Raw genomic sequence first — 18,028 nt, forward strand, 5'->3', positions numbered from 1 at the left:
GTTGGTTGGTTGGTACCAGGGATTGAATCCAGTGTCATTCTGCCTGGAAGCTATACCCCCAGCCCTTGGTTTTTTGTTTTTATTTTGTTATTTTGTATCAGGGCCTCGCTAAATTGCTGATGCTGGCCTCGAACTTTCCCAGGTACTAAAATTATAGGTGTGGGCCTCCACACTTAGCAGAAGTTTATATTTAATTAATTAAAGCTGATAATTTCTTCAACCCGAAAATAGCATACATGCAAATAAAATTCCCTTAGAAATATCAGAATGTCTCTAGAACGTAGGAGGATGGCTTCCTCCGTATTACTTTACGTAGGGCATTAAGAGAGTCATCATGTATATATATATACATGCTCTGTAAATATTTTCTGATGATGGGTGTGGGGCTCTCTTACAGGAGTTTGTTGAGCTGAAAAAACAGTATGCTATTCTTCAACATGGGACAAGTGCTGTAGGACTGACAAAGGAAACATTAGCAAGGGTGAAACAACTAAAAGATGTAGCAGAAAGATTGGCTGGAGATACAGAAGACAAGATGAAAAGAATAACAGGTATCTATTCTTTTGCACTCTCCACCAATTTAACAATAGCATCCTAACACTCCACCTTCCTGGTAGAATTGATACCAATTTCAGTTTTCGTTAATGCCATTTAAGCACACAGAAATCCACAAGGAGAGTGAAGTCGGAATTGGTCTTGTGTTTTGGGGGCTATGAAGTAACAAGCCTCTTGTACATGGATCTGCCTAGAAAGATGTTAATGAACATCTGCCTTGCATTAATCAGAATAAACTCAGTTTCCCTTTGGTCTCCTCGAAATGTGCTTTTCATAACTCAGCTGGAGGTGAGATATCTGAAGATAATTTTTGCTTGTGAGGCCAGAGATGTTGCTAAACATCTACAAAGGACAGCTCCCCCAAACAAGCAATTATGCTGCCTAAAATGTCCACAGTGGCGAGGCTGAGAACCCCCAGCCCAACCTGTGCTGCTTATGTTTCTCTCATGCAAAAAACTCTGGGGTTAGTATGGGCAAGACTCCAGCTCGTGTGGTCATCTCCCAGAGACCGTAGGTAGCAATCCAAAAGCAACCATTTTCTGGACCAGGGAGTTTATCCAAATGAAAACTCTGGTGCACACAAAGGTAAACATGCAATACGTACAATCAGAAAGTGAGTTGGAATCTTCTTTCCCACAACTGGTATTCATGATATTTCTGATAAGTCTTTGTATCCTTAATAACCAAAAAATACCCAGTGGTGAGTGTATGATTTTATGCATGGTCTTATTTATTGTCTCCCCAGACTGTAAACTGATTGGATTCTTTTGGAATATGAGTAACTCTCAAAGTATTAAAATAGGCAAGACTCATTATTTATAGATGCTTCTTTATTATAAAATGAGACTTTGGCCTTACGAGTACTTATATCAGCACTATGACATGAACAAAAATTAAAATAAAATATGAGTATGGACCAAAATCAAGAAAAAATGCATACCCAACTACTAGAATTAATGGGGAATGAAGAAGAATCCACTGTCTTTTTGGTTTTTTTTTTTTTTTTTTTTGGTGTGTGTGTGTGGTACTTGGCATTGAACCCATGGGCAGTCTTTCTCTGAGCTACACCCCAGCCGTGGTTTTTATTCTTTATTTTGAAACAGGGTCTCACTAATTGTGGAGGGCCTCACTAAGTAGCTGAGGCAATCTTCCTATCTCAACCTCCCAAGTCCTGAGATTAAAAGGGTGTACCACCACACCCAGCTCAAAAATCATTGTTCTTTACATTTCTATAATATCTTAAAAGCAGTGAGTTCATGAGTAATTTTCTCCATATTTGAGCATATTTCTAAAAACTTTTTAAAGGAAATGTTAGAAAAGATTCAGAAAATCACAGAGGTTCTTTGTTCACCTTATTTTCCACAAAAAGAAGTTATTACTTTCGGAACTTGGTTCTTACCATAGGAGCAAAACCATAAGAAATTGTGTTTAATGTTTAGAGTTCAGATTATTTCTACTTCTCTACATTGCCTGAAATTTGCAGTTCCTGAAACTGGATTGAAAGAGAAGGTTAAGTTAGAGGACTTCTCAGAGAAGTCTAACATAATGCATTCCACTCCTTTCCTCTCTTCAATTTTTTTTTTTTTCTGGTGGTACTGGGAGTGGAACCCAGGGGCTTTTCTACCTCCGGGCTATACTCCCAGGCCTATTTTTATACGTTATTTGGAAACAGGGTCTCATTGATTTGCTGAGAGCCTCACTCAGTAGCTGAGGCTGGCTTCGAACCTGTGCGATCCTCCTTGTTCATCTTCCCAAGCGCTGGGATTACAAGTGTGCGCCACCACGCCTGGCCCTCTCTTTGCTTTAAGGCTGTTTTCACTACTTAACAAGATAGAACAATAAGACATCGATTTTCTCATCTTCCCCATCTTGTTCCTTGAGAAGGGGCGGAATGTCTATGGGGAAGAGATGCCTACAGGGTTCCAGTGAGAGCCTTTGGCCCATCAAAGTTGAGAGAGTAAGCCCGGCTTGGTGGTGCACACCTGTAATCCCAGTCCTTTGGAGACTGAGACAGGAGGATCACAGGTTCGAGGACAGTCTCAGCAGTGTAACAAGACTCTCAGCAACCTAGTGAGACCCTATTTCAAAACAAAAGATAAGGTGGGCATGGTGGTATATGCTTGTAATCTCAGTACTTGGGAGGCTGAGACAAGAGGATCAGAGGTTCATGACCAGCCTCAGCAATTTAGTGAGACAATTTGGTGAGCAACTTAATAAGACTGTTTAAAATAAAATAAGGCTGTGGGCATAGCTGGGAGGTATAATGCCTCTGGGTTCAATCCCCAGTACCACAGGAAAAAAATATATCTATAAGAAGGGTCCCTCAAAGAACTTTGTATCAGTCAGGACATGGAACAGGGCGGAGAGTGGACCTGCTGGGAGACAAGTATTCAGCTCCAGCATATTGACTTACCTGTTAGAGGCATAGCCATCTGTTTTTCTTTAGTCCAAATATACTTTCAAGGTTGACCCCTTTCCCATCCCAAGTGACCTATCTTTGGAGGTTTCCAGCAACAGAATGCTCATCGCCTTGCACAGCAGCTGCCTAGATTTGAAATAGCTGTGACTGCTAAAAAAAAAAAAAAAATGTTCTTTTGATTCAGACGAAATCTTCCTTCATCCTGCTTTCACCTGCTGGTGCTCGTTTCACTTCCTCAGGATGACAGAGACCACGGTTGCTCTGGTTTTCTAAGCTGGGCTTTCAAATACTTGAAAATAGCTGCATCACATGCCCCAAATCTTCTTTTTTTTCCCATCTGAAAAGTTTCCACTTAATTCAGCATTTCCTCAGAGGACAGTTTCAGATTTCTTTAGCAGTACTTTCAGCACGTGCTAGTTTGACAGTTACTTCAAACCAACTCAGTGTTCAGCTGGCCAAGTAAAGCACAACAGTTGCGCTCCTTCTCAAAGGTCACCTCTACCTAAGGGCAGGGCTGCTTTATTATTTGTTTGTTTATTTATTTATTTATTTATTTATTTATTTATTTATTTTGGTGGTCCTGGGGGTGGAACCCAGGGGATTTCTACCTTCAGGCTACACTCCCAGACCTATTTTACACTTTATTTGGAAAGAGGGTCTCACTAAGTAGCTGAGGCTGGCTTCAAACTTGTGTGATCCTCCTGTCTCAGTCTCCCAAGGACTGGGATTACAAGCATGCGCCACCACACCCGGTTTAGGATTTCTTTTTTCCTTCCTTCCTTCCTTCCTTCCTTCCTTCCTTCCTTCCTTCCTTTATTTTTTTTTCTTCTTTTTTGTGGTACTAAGGATAGAAGCGAGGGGCATTCTGCCTCTGAGCTATACCTCTGACCCCATTTTATTTTTATTTTGAAATAGGGTCTCACTAGGTTGATAAGAGTCTCACTACGTGCTGAGACTGTTCTCGAACCTGCAATCCTCCTGTCCCAGCCTCCTAAGTACTAGGATTACAGGTGTGAGCCACCATGATGATTCACTTTGTCTTTTTTTTTTTTTTTTTTTTTTTTTTTTTTTTGGTGGTACTGGGGTTCCTGGAAGCCCTTCTACCTCCGGGCTACACTCCCAGACCTATTTTTACATTTTTATTTGGAAACAGGGTCTCCTAAGCCAGCGCGCGCGGCTGGCTTCGAACCCGCGCGATCCTCCTGTCTCTGCCTCCCAAGCGCGGGGATTACAAGCGTGCGCCACCACGCCCGGCCATGATGATTCACTTTGGAGAAGGGAGCTCAATGTCAACAGGGAAGAAGAAAAATATAAATTAAAATGTCAATTTTGTTCTGAAAAAATAGGAAAACTAAACATTTTTTCCCCCTGTGGTACTAAAGACGGAACCCAAGGGCATTCTACCTCCAAGCTACACCCCCTGGATTTTTTTTTTTTTTTATCGTTCTTTATTTTGAAACAGGGTCTCACTAGCTGCAGAGGATCTCTAAGTAGCTGAGGATGGCCTCGAACCAGGGTCCTCTTGTCTCAGCCCTCCAAGTACTTGAATTACAAACATGTGTCACCACACCCAGCTAGAACACAGTTTTAAATGAAGCTAAAATAATAGGAATAAATCTTTAGAAATAAAGCACTTTATCAAATCAAACTAAGGCTGTTCAGTGTCTTCTCATTTCTAGTGAATTCTAACTAGCTACTACAGCATTGTTTTTTTAATCCCTTTAGGTTCAAAAATTTCAGATTAAAAATATCAATTTTTCTCTGATTTATATGCAAACCTTGAAAAGACTGGTGGAAAATGTTTTGTTAAGTGGAAACACAAAACTAAATCCTGCTTTGAATGACACATTAATCTTTCTGTTTAGTGTAACATGGGTATCTAGGTGGACTCTATCAAGAAGACATATATCATTTCTCTCATTTTTCTTCTTTCAGATTTAGAAAAGAAAATCCAAGATCTGAATCTAAGTAGACAAGCAAAAGCTGCCCAGCTGAAACGATTGGCAGATCAAGTCGTTGCCATTAAAAATGAAATTGTTGAGCAGGAAAGTAAATACGCCACCTGCTACAGTTAGAGTGAACAGCAGACCTCGAGCGCCTGCGTTCCTGGCTCCCTGGCACAAATCCTCGGCGCTGTGTCGACCTTGTAGAATACAGAGGTCAGCCTCTCCTGCCCCCTCCTGCTCCCACCCCACCACAGCGTGCTCAAAGCCACTTCAGTGCCCTTTGGAGTAGAAAGGTGCAAAAAGAGATCTTCTCTGGCTCGGGAAGCCTTTCCTCCTCACTTCTCTCTTTTGTAACATAAAAACAGTTGGTCTGGGCCGGGCGTGGTGGCGCACGCTTGTAATCCCCGCGCTTGGGAGGCAGAGACAGGAGGATAGTACAGGTTCGAAGCCAGCCGCGCGCGCTGGCTTAGGAGACCCTGTTTCCAAATAAAAATGTAAAAAGAGGTCTGGGAGTGTAGCCCGGAGGTAGAAGGGTTTCCAGGAACCCCAGTACCACCAAAAAAACAAAAACAAAAACAAAAACAGTTGGTCTGTGTGATGATTAATTTGGATCGTCAACTTGACTGGTTTATGAAACACTTAGGGTTATGTGGCTTTGGGTATGCTGAGAAGATGATTTGTGTATGGAAGGGCAGATTGAAGGGAAAGTCCTGGCCTGAATGTGTTCTGAAAGTCACAGGACTTGGAGAAAAAGAAAGAGAAAGCTGTGGGAATCACGCATGGTCCTTCCTGAGGAAGCCCATCTGCTCTTGCCTGGGATATTGGTCTTCAGCTCTCCAAACTAGACTGTCACCAACCTTTCTCTGGAGAGGTTCCTGGCCTTTCTGTCTTGGACTGGGACTGCATCATTGCTTGCTCTGATCCTGAGACTGGCTCGTGGACACTCCACCCGCTGCTGACTCCTCCAGCTCTCCACATGCAGGCCGCCCCTCCGGACGGCACTGTTGAGGACTGTGAGCTGCTTGGATAATTCCCCTTTTGCCATATGCACATCCCGTGAGTTCTGTCACTCTAGCAAACCCCGACTAACACAGTCTATGTGACAAATAAAAATTTAAACAAGTTCTCTACTTCCTGATTATCATCTCACTCCCAAGAGTCTACACATTAAATAAAAGATCGCTAGTACTAGGAAGAAAGGAATACGGGTGGCATCTACTAGATTGCCGTGTATGTTCTATTTATTTGGATTTGCTTTTATTTGTAAAACTATGCATCTATTCTGAATTAAAGGCACACAATTCAAAAAGTAACTTGCAGTTAAACCCACGCGGTCAGGGGTTCTGCTTTCACCCAATGGCTCTGCAACAATATTTAAAAAGATAAATATTGAGCGACTTTTCATAATTTGTGAATACTTTTGCTGTAAAAATTGGCTTTTTAATTTTTTTTTCCTTCCTAGGGATGAAACCCAAGGACAGTCTACCTTTCAGCTACACCCCCAGTCTTTTTTATTTATTTATTTTGAAACAGGTTTGAGGTTTTCTTTTGAAGCAGACTTAACTTTCTGAGATTCTTGCTAAATTGATGGTGCTGGCCTCACACCTGCAATCCTTCTGTCTCAACCTCCCATGTACTGCGATCACAGGCATGCACCATCACACCTGTCTGCTGTTTATTTTTAAAAGACTAGCAATCATGTTCTTATTTAGTATAAAAGATCAGACTGTCTTATTTCAAAATAAGCCTCTGATTTCACATTAACATTTCTTTGCACGTATGATTCATAGCAGAGCACGTTGCTTCTGTTTGTGACTGCTGTCCTCTGGAGAGGTCACTGTAGGGAATATGGCCCCACACTTTAAGTAAGAAATTATATGTATCCGCTCTGACATGTGGAGGATCAGTGGGAACCGTTTCTACTCGGGATTGCTTCATAAATATGGGATTTAAGATTTCAACAAGGCCAGGTGTAGTGGCACACGCTTGTAATCCCAGCATTTGGGAGTCTGAAACAGGAGGATCGCGGTTCGTGGACAGCCTCAGCTTCTTAATGAGGCCCTTTGCAACTCAGTGAAACCTGTTTCAAAATAAAAAAAAATAAAAAAATAGGGCTGGGGGTAGAGCTCAGAGGTAGAATGCCTCTGGGTCCCATCCCCCGTACCACACACACACCAAAAAAAAAAGAAAAAGAATTTCAACGAAGGGCTTTAAGATTACAGATAAATATAAAATCTATTAAAATATAGGTTATTAAAGGAAATGCAGAATATATTTCCCTGCATGTCCTAAAGAATAGAAGGAAACTTTTCTACATGCAGGACCACCCCAGAAATCTCTCCTGAATTATAATGTTCCACCTATCCAGCACTGAGACTTGCAAGCCTCAAGTGATGACTCATGTATAAAATTATACTGAGAAAAAAATATGTATATAAAATCTGTCACAAAGCCTGAGTTCTTTGGTCCAGTATTAAGGGTGGAACTCACTCCCCCTTTCCCATCATGATACCGAGTTTTAGCTTTGTACCCATGAGAGACAATGCTGCATGCACGGTATTTGTTCTGTTTGTTAGGGTTATGGGAATGATTAAAGAGAGAAAAAGTTTCTTTCTTTTAGCTGGAAAACTAACTGGCCAAAGAGTTCTGGAGAGGTAGAAAAATCCCCAGCCATTAGGAAAGCACTCATTCTAGGAATCAAGTGCAAGATTAGCTCCTCCTCTCAGTAGAGCCCAGGCCCCGCGGTTGGAAGAGGTAAAGGAATTGTGATGTACTCTGGAAAGATGGCAATTATACCTGGCCCTGCAGTCCAAAGTCTGATATTTAAAAGAATAAGTTTCAGCCGGGCGTGGTGGCATACACTTGTAATCCCCATGCTTGGGTGGCTGAGACAGGAGGATCATGCAGGTTCGAAGCCAGCCTCAGCTACTTAGTGAGGCTCTCAGCAACTTAGACCCTGTTTCCAAATAAAATATAAAATAGGTCCGGGAGTATAGCCCGGAGGTAGAAAGCCTCTGGGTTCCACCCCCAGTACCAACAACAACAACAACAACAAAAAAAAAATAGTAAAGAATAAGTTTCATTTAATCTAAAAAATACATAGGTGAAAAACTTTAATCCTCAGTAATGTTGGAAAAATCATTTTAGTTTCTATTAATTGTTCAAGACATGACAAAGGCAAGTTTCAGTGAAACAGTATCCTTTATATGTTACAAACTAATTTGACAATGTGTATCAAGATCTGTCCCAGGACCTAGCATTTCCATGAGACTGTTTCCAAATTAAAAAATAAAATAGAGCTGGGGGTATAGCTCATGTAGAATGCCCCTGGGTTCAATTCCCAGGATAGAAGAAGAAAAAAGAAGGAGGAGGAAGAGGAAGAGGAAGAGGAGGAGGAGGAGGAGGAGGAGGATCATCAATCCCATGCAAAGGGTAGCTCAGAGCCAGGAGGTGAGAGAAATTCAGCAACAACTCAAGGTGGCAAAATGTGCAGAATCCTGGCAAGGGACACATGCCCCTCATGGGGCAAATGTCAGAAACCATCATTCCATGCCCATCCTCCCCATCTTCTTCTTGGTGACAGATCTTCTCCATGTGTTAACTGGGCACATAGCTGCCTTGCTATGAGACCCTGTTTCAACCTCCCTTGCAGTTCAACATGACCATGCAACTCAATTCTGACCAACAGGATATGAGTGTAAATGCTGTGAGCACCTGCCAGGGCACAGCGATGCACCTCCCCTGACAGGCAAAATAGCACCCGCTAAGACATCCATGTCCCAATATCCAGAACTGTGAATGTGCCAAGTCACACAGCAAAGAGAAACTGAAGGTACGGGTGGGAGTAAGGGGCGCATTACCACCCTTGAGATGAAGCGGGTAGCTTGGTCTACCCAGGTGGGCCCAGGATAACACCAGGGTCTTCAAACGTGGAATAGGGAGCAGGCAAGAAAGAGCCAGAGACAACACATAGGCAGACTCGGCCAGACATTGCTGGCTTTGAAGATGGATGAAAGGGGCCTCAGGAGCAACAGTAGAACCTGGTGTGGTGGTGTATACCTGTAACCCCAGTACCTGGGAGGTTGAGACAGGAGAATCGCAGGTTCAAGGCCAACCTCAGCAACTTAGGCCCTCAGCAACATAGATGGATCTTCTTTCAAAATTAAATGTGGCTGGGGTGTAGCACAGAGATAGAAGACCCCAGAGTCAAGCCCCAGTACCCCCCCCACACACACACACGAGCAGCTTCAGGCATGGTCAGTCAGCACCAATCTCCACCTGAGGGGCAAGAGGGTGACAAGTGAATTTAGACAGACTGTACAAGGGCCGCTTAGCAGGAGCCGTGACAACCCCGCAGTAAATCTTGGGGCATGTGTAGTCTGACTCCCCTCTCGTCCCCTGCTAAGGCTCTTACTGGCTGCAGTTCCCATGTGGCTGAGCCTCCTGAGGCATGGAGCGGGTGCAGGGGCCCAGGGACCTTGAGGGTTGAAGCTGTGTCTGCCTGGCTCCCTTGGAGAACTACAGGCTTCAGCTGGACATGGAAGTAAAGCAAATCTGTTGTTTAAGACTTTGGTCTCTCTAAAAGCAGCTGAACTAATGTCCTTATTAGTTTCTATGGGACACTGGGGACGCCAAATCCTCTCTAGCCTGCTCCAACAGTCCTCCCTTCCCCGCAGCATGGGAACCGTGGGCCAAGGGTCAGGTTTGTCCTGGTTTGTCCTCTGCGTGCCCTTAGACGATTCAGCCTCTCTGAATCTCAGGGCTTGATTTCCTGTAGACATCTGGTCTACCTCTCAAGATTACTGAGCTCACTTGTGTGAAAGGCTTTGAGAGAGGGAGGTATTACAGAAATCCTTTGTTACCATTATCAACAGCATGTGAGCGACACCTGAGTCTCCTTCTGCGCCATTGCGTCTGTGATCCTGACTGACTTGAGATCCCAGTGCCCTGTCCACCAAACCCAACCATCCCTCCAGAGGCTCTGAGGCTTCCTCCCGCCTAACCCAGGGCACTTTCTCTACAGTCTGCTCTTGAGTTGCCAGTGGGCTGAGGTGCCCACTCTGTCAAACCAGTTAGAAAATTCCACGAAGACACAGACCAGGTGTCTGTTTGGGGCCTTCCAAGAACTTAGAGTAGTGTGGACCATTCTAGAGAGATGGTTCACTTAGATAAATTGGCTCAACTTGGTGCAAACCCTGCAGCTCTCAGACCATCACCGAATTAAAACTTTTCCAACTATAATTTGAAATCCGTTCACCATATGCTTACACTCTTCTCAAAGTGTAATTGAGAACAATTGATGTTTTTATCTCGACATTTAGAGAAAGGCAAATGAAAATGGAATGCGCACCAGATTTAAAATGTTTTCCATCCATCCTCCTTTTAATTAACATACTCCATAGCAGCCACTAAAAATCATCTCCTGTAGCTGGGCATGGTGGCACACGACTGTAATCCCAGTCCTTGGGAGGCAAAGACAGGAGGGCCGCAGGGTTTGAGGCCAGCTGCAGCTACTTGGGAGGCCCTCTGCAACTTAGTGAGACCCTGTTTCAAAATAAGGAATAAAAATTAGGGCCGGGGTGTAGCTCGAAGGTAGAGAGCCTATGGGTTCAATCCCCAGTACCGCAATAAATAAATAAATAAATAAGCAAATAAATAAATAAGCAAATAAATAAATAAAGGGCTGGGAGCATACCTTGGAAGTAGCATGCCCCTGGGTTAAATCCCCAGTACCAAAAAAATGTATAAAATGTATAAATATACATATTCTCTTTCTTAAAGCCCCCCAAAATGTCCCCAAGCTCCCACGCCTCCTCGTTTGCTTGTTCTTTTCTCTCAATCCGTGTCCTTCCCTTTGCATGGGGTCACTGTCCCGACATGTATGCTTGAGTTGATCAGGATGTTGCTATTATCTAAGTCACTTGGCCATAAATTGGGGTGAGTTGCCCCCAGTAAGATAGAAGTCAAGGCCTTAGTCAACAGCTTCCTGAGTAGAACTTGCTGAGCCAGAGGGAAGGATTTCTTTTCTGTTCTTCCAGGTTTCACCCAAGAAACTTAATGCATAAAGTTGCCAAACCAAAAAAAAAAAAAAGACACACTTGAAAACATTTATAAATACAAGAATCATATATTTACCTATATTTACAAGACTTAATGTAAAAGTTATATGTACACAACCATAATATGTAGACTGTAGACCTCTCAATTGGCCTGAGTTAGGATAGAAGAAATAAAAAGGTAGAAAGGAGACAAATTGGGAAGAAAAGGGAAAATGTAGTTTTATTTACTTATTTTCGGTACTGGGGATGGAACCCAGAAACATTCCGCCTCTGAGCTACACCCCCCAGCCCTATTTTTTATTCTTTATTTTGAAACAGGGTCTTGCTGAGTTGCAAAGGGCCTCACTAAGTAGCTAAGGCTGGTCACGAGCCTGGATCCTCCTGTCTCAGCCTCCCAAATGCTGGGATTGCAACAAGCATGCGCCACCACGCCCGGCGGAAAATGTAGTTTTAAAAATCTAGAAACTTCATAATCCATAACTTCACCTTACAAGATCTGCTCTTTCTTAGGCAAAAGCCCTTAATAGGCCACACTTTTAATCGTAATGGCCTATCTTCATACCTGAACTACATGGGATGCTTGGCAAATGGAAGTCCCACCTTTTGGGGAGGCCAGGCATCACCCATCACCCACCAAGGACAGGAAGAACCTGAGGATCCAGAGGAGATCAGCCAGCCCCTGCCACCCCATCCCTGCCATGTGACCCTAGCTACCTCCTCTCTGTGATCCCCTTTGAAAGAAGGATAAAGACCCCAAAGGCCTCTCACACTCTCGAGGTGGCCCCCATTCTCCCTTGAGCATGTACCCCCACTTTTCCTAAGTAAAACCTCTGTCTTTGTCTCAATGGTGCATGCTGAAGTTTTTTTCCGCCAAGGAAGTCAAGGACCCCAGAGGCCCTGAGGTGAGCTTCCCTTCACCAAACTACTCAGGACTCTCCATGGAATTACTGTGTTTCCTGTGACAAGTCCTTTAACCATTAACAAATGAGTTTAATCAAACGGTCCAGTGTGTACACCCACACATAACTACCACTCTTTTTCTTTATCCCAAGACAAGCTCAAATAAAACACTTTTTTTAAAAATCCACTTTATTCCACTAACAAAAATTCTTCCCCAGCCCTAATTCTGGGCTTTGCAGCACTAAAGGTTGTAAAAACTTCGGTGACCAAAGGTCTCACAGGCTGCTTCTAACATGAGCTCAGAGGCTGTCTGCAGCCCAGTTTTCTACTCCAAGAAGGCAGTTTCCTGGCTCTTTCAGGCTTCCTGCCTTTCCCCTGTGTCTTCTCTCTATGTGCAAGACAATAAATGAAAAAAAGCATTTTACTTTCTTCCTGCTGCATCAAGCAGCCTAAGCAAGATCCTCCCTCTCCCTCTCCCTCTCCTTCTCCCTCTCCCTCTCCCTCTCCCTCTCCCTCTCCCTCTCCCTCTCTCTCTCCCCCTCTCTCTCCCTCTCCCCCTCTCCCTCTCTCTCTCCCCCTCTCTCTCCCTCTCCCCCTCTCCCTCTCCCTCTCCCTCTCCCTCTCCCTCTCCCTCTCCCTCTCCCTCTCTCTCTCTCCCTCTCCCTCTCCCCCCCTCCCCTCCCCTGGAGATTGAACCCAGGGTTGTTTTTAACAGTGAGCTACAACCCTAACCCTATTTTATCTTTTATTTGAAACAAATTAAATTGTTGTGAGCTGGCCTCAAACCTGCAACCGTGTCTCCACCTCCCAAGTACTAAGATTACAGGTGTGCACAACCACACCTGCCTTAAACAGGACTTCTCTTGATAACTGTTCATCCACTGCACCTAGTATTTATTTATCTTCCAGGGAAAGACTTGAATCTACATATCATCCATAGCCTTACTTCTTTGATGATAAAAGTGGCCACTCTGAAGTGTTCTGTTTCCCCTGACAACCTGCCTCTGATTATCCTGCCAACTGAACAGATTTTCAGTTACACAAAGTTTACTATATTAAACATGTTTAATCAGATTGTGTAGTTTCTGACTAGAGGTATATTTTCTTCTTATCCACACACATTCTGTCAAGTCTCTAGTATTCAGAGCAGTATCTGACATAGTGCACTTTCCTGACCAACACAGCAGTCTGGGGGTGGGTGGCTGCCTTTGACTCTGTATTCACCAGTGGCACCAATTAAACACTGTGTGCATTGATATATATCCAGAGTTTTCTCCAAGCATCCCAATATGGCAATAAGACCAAAATATCTCTTTCTCTCTCTCCCTCTCTCTCTCTCTCTCCCTCCCTCCCCCCCCCCTCTCTCTCTCTCCTCTTTTGAAGTACTGGGTATGGAACCCAGGGACATTTGACCTCTGAGATACACCCCCCAGTCCTATTTCTTATTCTTTATTTTCAAACATGGTCTCACTAAGTTGCAGAGGCCTCACTAAGTAGCTGAGGCTGTCTGTGAACCTGTAATCCTCCTGTCTCAGCCTCTCAAGTACTGGGATTACAACGTGTACCACCATGGCCAGCAAAATCTCATCTTTATTATGGTGAATACTGAAATATTTAGTCTACAAAATGACCACATTTGAAAACAAAAACAAAAACAAATTTAGTTGGGCTTGTTTGGTGATGCATTTCTATAATCTCAGTACTGAGACAGGAGGACTGCAAGTTCAAGACCAGCTTTAGCATCTTACAAAGACTCTCAGCAACCTAGCAAGACTGTTTCAAAACAAAAAAATAAAAAAAAAAAAAGCTGGGGGCATAACTCAGAGGTAGAATGAACCAAATCTCCCATACCATAAATTAATTTAATTTTAAAAATAATTTAATTAGTTAAACTTAAAATCTACTGTATTAGTTTTTTGAGAAACAATATAAAATGGCTGTCAGCGGTAGTAGATACACGTAGGCGAGCTCTTAGCTGCTAGACGCGGGCATCCGCTCACACACACTGTTTTTTCTGGGATGCTTCCCTCATTAAGGGAAGAGGAGTTCTAAAACGCAAGAGCTTTGGAGTTCTCTGAGGAATACTGAGGCTGCCTTCTTTGGGGCAGATATGGTGGGAATTTGGGGCCTCTGGCCACTCTCTTTCCACCGCACCCTCTCTTTCAACGTGCTTTTTAAACTGATCCTAGGTTCTATTAAGTGGAACATTGACTGCAGCACATCATTTCCTCAAATGACTAGTTTCTTATCATAAATGACTTCTGTTATGAATTAAAAAGTTGGAACCAGGCACAGTGGCACATGCCTATAGTCCCAGTACTTGGAAGGCTTAAACAGCACTGCAGCCTCAGAGGCTGTGGCCAGCCTCAGCAACGTAGCCAGACCCTGTTTCAAAGTTAAAAATAAAAGCCAGGCATGGTGGCACAGGCATGTAATCCCAGGAGGCTGAGACAGGAGGATCACAGGTTCACGGCCAGCCTCAGCTACTCAGTGAGGCCCTCTGCAAATCATTGAGACCCTGTTTCAAAATTAAGAATAAAAAGCCGGGTGTGGTGGTGCACACTTTTAAATCCCAGCATTTGGGAGGCTGAGACAGGAGGATCCGTGTTCGCAGCCAGCCAGAGCTACTTAGTGAGGCCCTTGTAACTCAGTGAAACCCTGTTTCAAAATAAGGAATAAAAAAATAGGGCTGGGGGTATGGCTCAGAGCCAGAATGCCCCTGAGTTCCATTCCCAGTACCACAAAAAAAAAAAAAAGAAAGAAAGAAAGAAAAAGAAAAAGAATAAAAGCCGGGCGTGGTGACACATGCTTGTAATCCCAGAGTTTGGGAGGCTGAGACAGGAGGTTCGCACAGGTTCGAAGCCAGCCTCAGCTACTGAGTGAGGCTCTCAGCAACTTAGTGAGACCCTGTTTCCAAAAAAGTATAAAATAGGTCTGGGAGTATAGCCTGACGGTAGAAAGCCTCTGGGTTCCACCCTCAGTACCACCAAAACAAACAAACAAACAAACAAAAATTAAGAATTAAAAAATAGGGCTGGGGTATAACTTGGAGATAGAATACCCCTGGGTCCAGTCCCCAGTACTGAAAAAAAATTTTTTTAATTTAAATTTAAATTTAAAAATTAAAAAGTACAAAGGACTAGGGGTGTAGCTCAAAGGTAGAATGCTCCTACATTAAATCCCTAGTATCGGGGTGGGCAGGAGCTGGCGGGGCACCCCTAGGTGACCCCCTTTCCACCCGGAAGAACCCTGTGGTCCAGGCCCCCGGCCCCAACTCTGGGCAGGTGGGCAGGCGCTGGCGGGGCACCCCTAGGTGACCCCCTTTCCACCCGGAAGGACCTTGTAAAAAAGGAAAAGAAAAAGAAAAAAGGAAAATATCGGAGAGGGGTCAAGGAGGCCGTGGCAGATGCCAGGATACTGGAGATGCAGACAAAACTTTTCCAAATGAACTGGAATTATTGGAAAAATTCCCCGCTAAGGAGGACTGCTTCTTCTCTACATTGTTAAGAATCTTGGACATCACCTGTAAGGAGAGAGACTTTAGCGGAGACCAAGGAGAAAGGCGGTGCTGAAAGCAGTCTCTGTGTTGGCGGTGGAGACTTGTATTCAGAAAAAGCAAAAATTGGATCCTACCAACCTTATTTTTTTGGAGGAATTACACCAAAGGTTGAATGCTACCGTCGCGCATGCTTAGGAACACTGGACAACATTCAGAGTGGAAAAAGAGTTTGGGAAAGATTTGAAATGGTGGAGGCAGTGGCAATGGCAGTGGCTAGTACTCAGGGGAGGCAGAGATCTGATGTATTACACCTGGAACCTTTGAAGTAATGACCCCAGAGGCAGAACGCACCCTCGAGAACGTGGGACAAATGGTTGGGCGAAAAGGGTGCTCGGATTAGAGCCTGCCGAGGGATGAGGCCGGCGACAGACACAGCAAAGCTGGGATTGGAGCCTCCCGTGAGGCCAGGCCGGTGCTGGGGCCTTAGAGGCCGAGATTGGAACCTGCCGAGGGGTTAGGCCGGTACTGGGGCCAGCAAGGCCGGGATCGGAGACTGCCGAGGGGTTAGGGCGGTGCTGGGGCCAGTGGCCAGCATCGGAGCCAGCCGTGAGGCAAGGCCGGTGCTGGAGCCTCCGAGGCCGGGATCGGAGCCTGCCGAGGGGTTAGGCCGGTGCTGGGGCCAACGGCTGGCATCGGAGCCTTCCGTGAGGCAAGGCCACTATTGAGGCCTCCGAGGCCGGAATCGGAGCCTGCCGAGGTCTTAGGCCGGTGCCGGGGCCAGCGAGGCCAGGATCGGAGTCTGCCATGAGGCAAAGCCGGTGCTAGGGCCTCCGAGGCCGGGATCGGAGCCTGCTGAGGTATTAGGCTGGTGCTGGGGCCAGTGGCCAGCATCAGAGCCTGCTGTGAGGCAAGGCTGGTGCTGGGGCCTCCAAGGCCTGGATCGGAGCCTGCCGAGGGGTTAGGCCTGTGCTGGGGCCAACGGCTGGCATCGGAGCCTTCCGTGAGGCAAGGCCGCTATTGAGGCCTCCGAGGCCGGGATCGGAGCCTGCCGAGGGCTTAGGCCAGTGCCGGGGCCAGCAAGGCTGGGATCGGAGCCTGCCATGAGGCAAGGCCGGTGCTGGGGCCTCCGAGGCCAGGATCAGAGCCTGCTGAGTGGTTAGGCCGGTGCCGGAGCCAGCGGCCAGCATCGGAGCCTTCCGTGAAGCAAGGCCGCTACTGAGGCCTCTGAGGCCTGGATCGGAGCCTGCCGAGGGGTTAGGCCAATGCCCTGGCCATCGGCTAACATCGGAGCCTGCCGTGAGGAAGGCCGGTGCTGGGGCCTCCGAGGCTGGCATCAGAGCCTGCCGAGGGGTTAGGCCAGTGTCGGGGCCAGCGAGACCAGAATCAGGGCCTCCCATGAGGCAAGGCCGCTGCTTGAGCCAGCAAGGTCTGGATCAGTCCACTGGGTAGCCAGGCCACAACTGGGGCCGTCAAGAGTGGGATCAGTATTTGCAACGCGACATGCACAGAGAAATATCGCAGAAAATTAAAACCAGATGCTTCCCCTAATCAGCAATAGCTAGGAGGAAACGGGCAACAGGAAGTGGTCGAGCTATAGAAAGGGCCCTATAGTGAAGCAATTAAGGTGACCAATCAGAGGGTATGGAATAGGGGAGGATGGAGCCTGTTTAAAAAGCAGGAGGTACATAAACATATGTATCAAAGTTAATCACCAAACAAGCATGGGATCAAGGGAGGGGGAGGGAATGGGATGGGGACTGGATGAGGGCTAATTGGATGATGTGTGCTTGTATATCCTCTCAAGTCTTGTATTCCAATGTGATGTAAGATTACAATGCACCAATAAAAATAAATTTTAAAAAATAGAAAATAAAAATAAATCCCTAGTATCACAAATCAATCAATCAATATTCAGAACATGTTAGTGAGCAATTTACAGAAAATAATTCTGCTTGAAAGAAAACAAAGAATAAAATAGCTAATAATATAGAAATACTTCATCCTTAAGATATTACTAAAAATATGTATGATATTTTGGGACCAGTTCGCCTTTTGAGAATCGCCAACTAAACAAACATAAAGTTATGGTTATTAAATACATTCAAATAATTTATTTTAATGATTTTTAAAACTTCATGTTTTTAAAAATAGAGCTACATTTAAAAATAGCAAAGGGGACTAAATTTTAGTTGTTGAGTTTTGTGTTACAGAAAGTAATTATTAGACAAAACTCATTTGATTGTGTAGGAACATTAAAAATATTCCTAACTACAGAAGAACTGCTTGTTTAAAATAACTACATGATATACAAGCAATTTCTGGAACTTTGTATTAACAGATTATTTCTCAGTTAAAGTGAATGTCTAACTTAATTTAAAACCTTCTTTTGATTCTCAAGTTAGTGAGGCAATTAAAGATATTATTTTACTGAGAAGTTTCTAGAAAGAATTAGAAATGGAAGTTAAATGGAGCCTGTAAATCTAACTACCAAACCGGTGTTTGAGAACTCAGAGATCTGTAGCATGGGAAGAAGCTCAAGGCTTGGGAAAGCTGTATAAACATTCCATTCCATATCTAGAGATAAACACTTGAGTAGCTTTAAGACATCCACCGTTTAGCTTTGTGTTGGCCTTATTGAATTATGACTCAT

General features: G+C 44.6%; 1 protein-coding gene across 1 annotated transcript in view; it reads left to right on the forward strand.

The window, feature by feature from the left end:
- LAMB4 (laminin subunit beta 4) overlaps positions 1-5,049 on the forward strand; it is a gene marked incomplete at both ends in the record, with an annotated part of 110,537 nt that extends 105,488 nt beyond the window's left edge. Inside the window, 2 exons of the mRNA XM_080701699.1 lie at positions 398-551; positions 4,910-5,049. Coding sequence (XP_080557825.1) covers positions 398-551; positions 4,910-5,049 — 294 coding nt within the window. The remainder of the gene's footprint in view (positions 1-397; positions 552-4,909) is intronic.
- Positions 5,050-18,028: the final 12,979 nt, after the last annotated feature.

The sequence above is a fragment of the Muscardinus avellanarius genome (assembly GCF_963383645.1).
Source record: "Muscardinus avellanarius genome assembly, chromosome: 9".
In the NCBI taxonomy this organism is placed as follows: Eukaryota; Metazoa; Chordata; class Mammalia; order Rodentia; family Gliridae; genus Muscardinus; species Muscardinus avellanarius.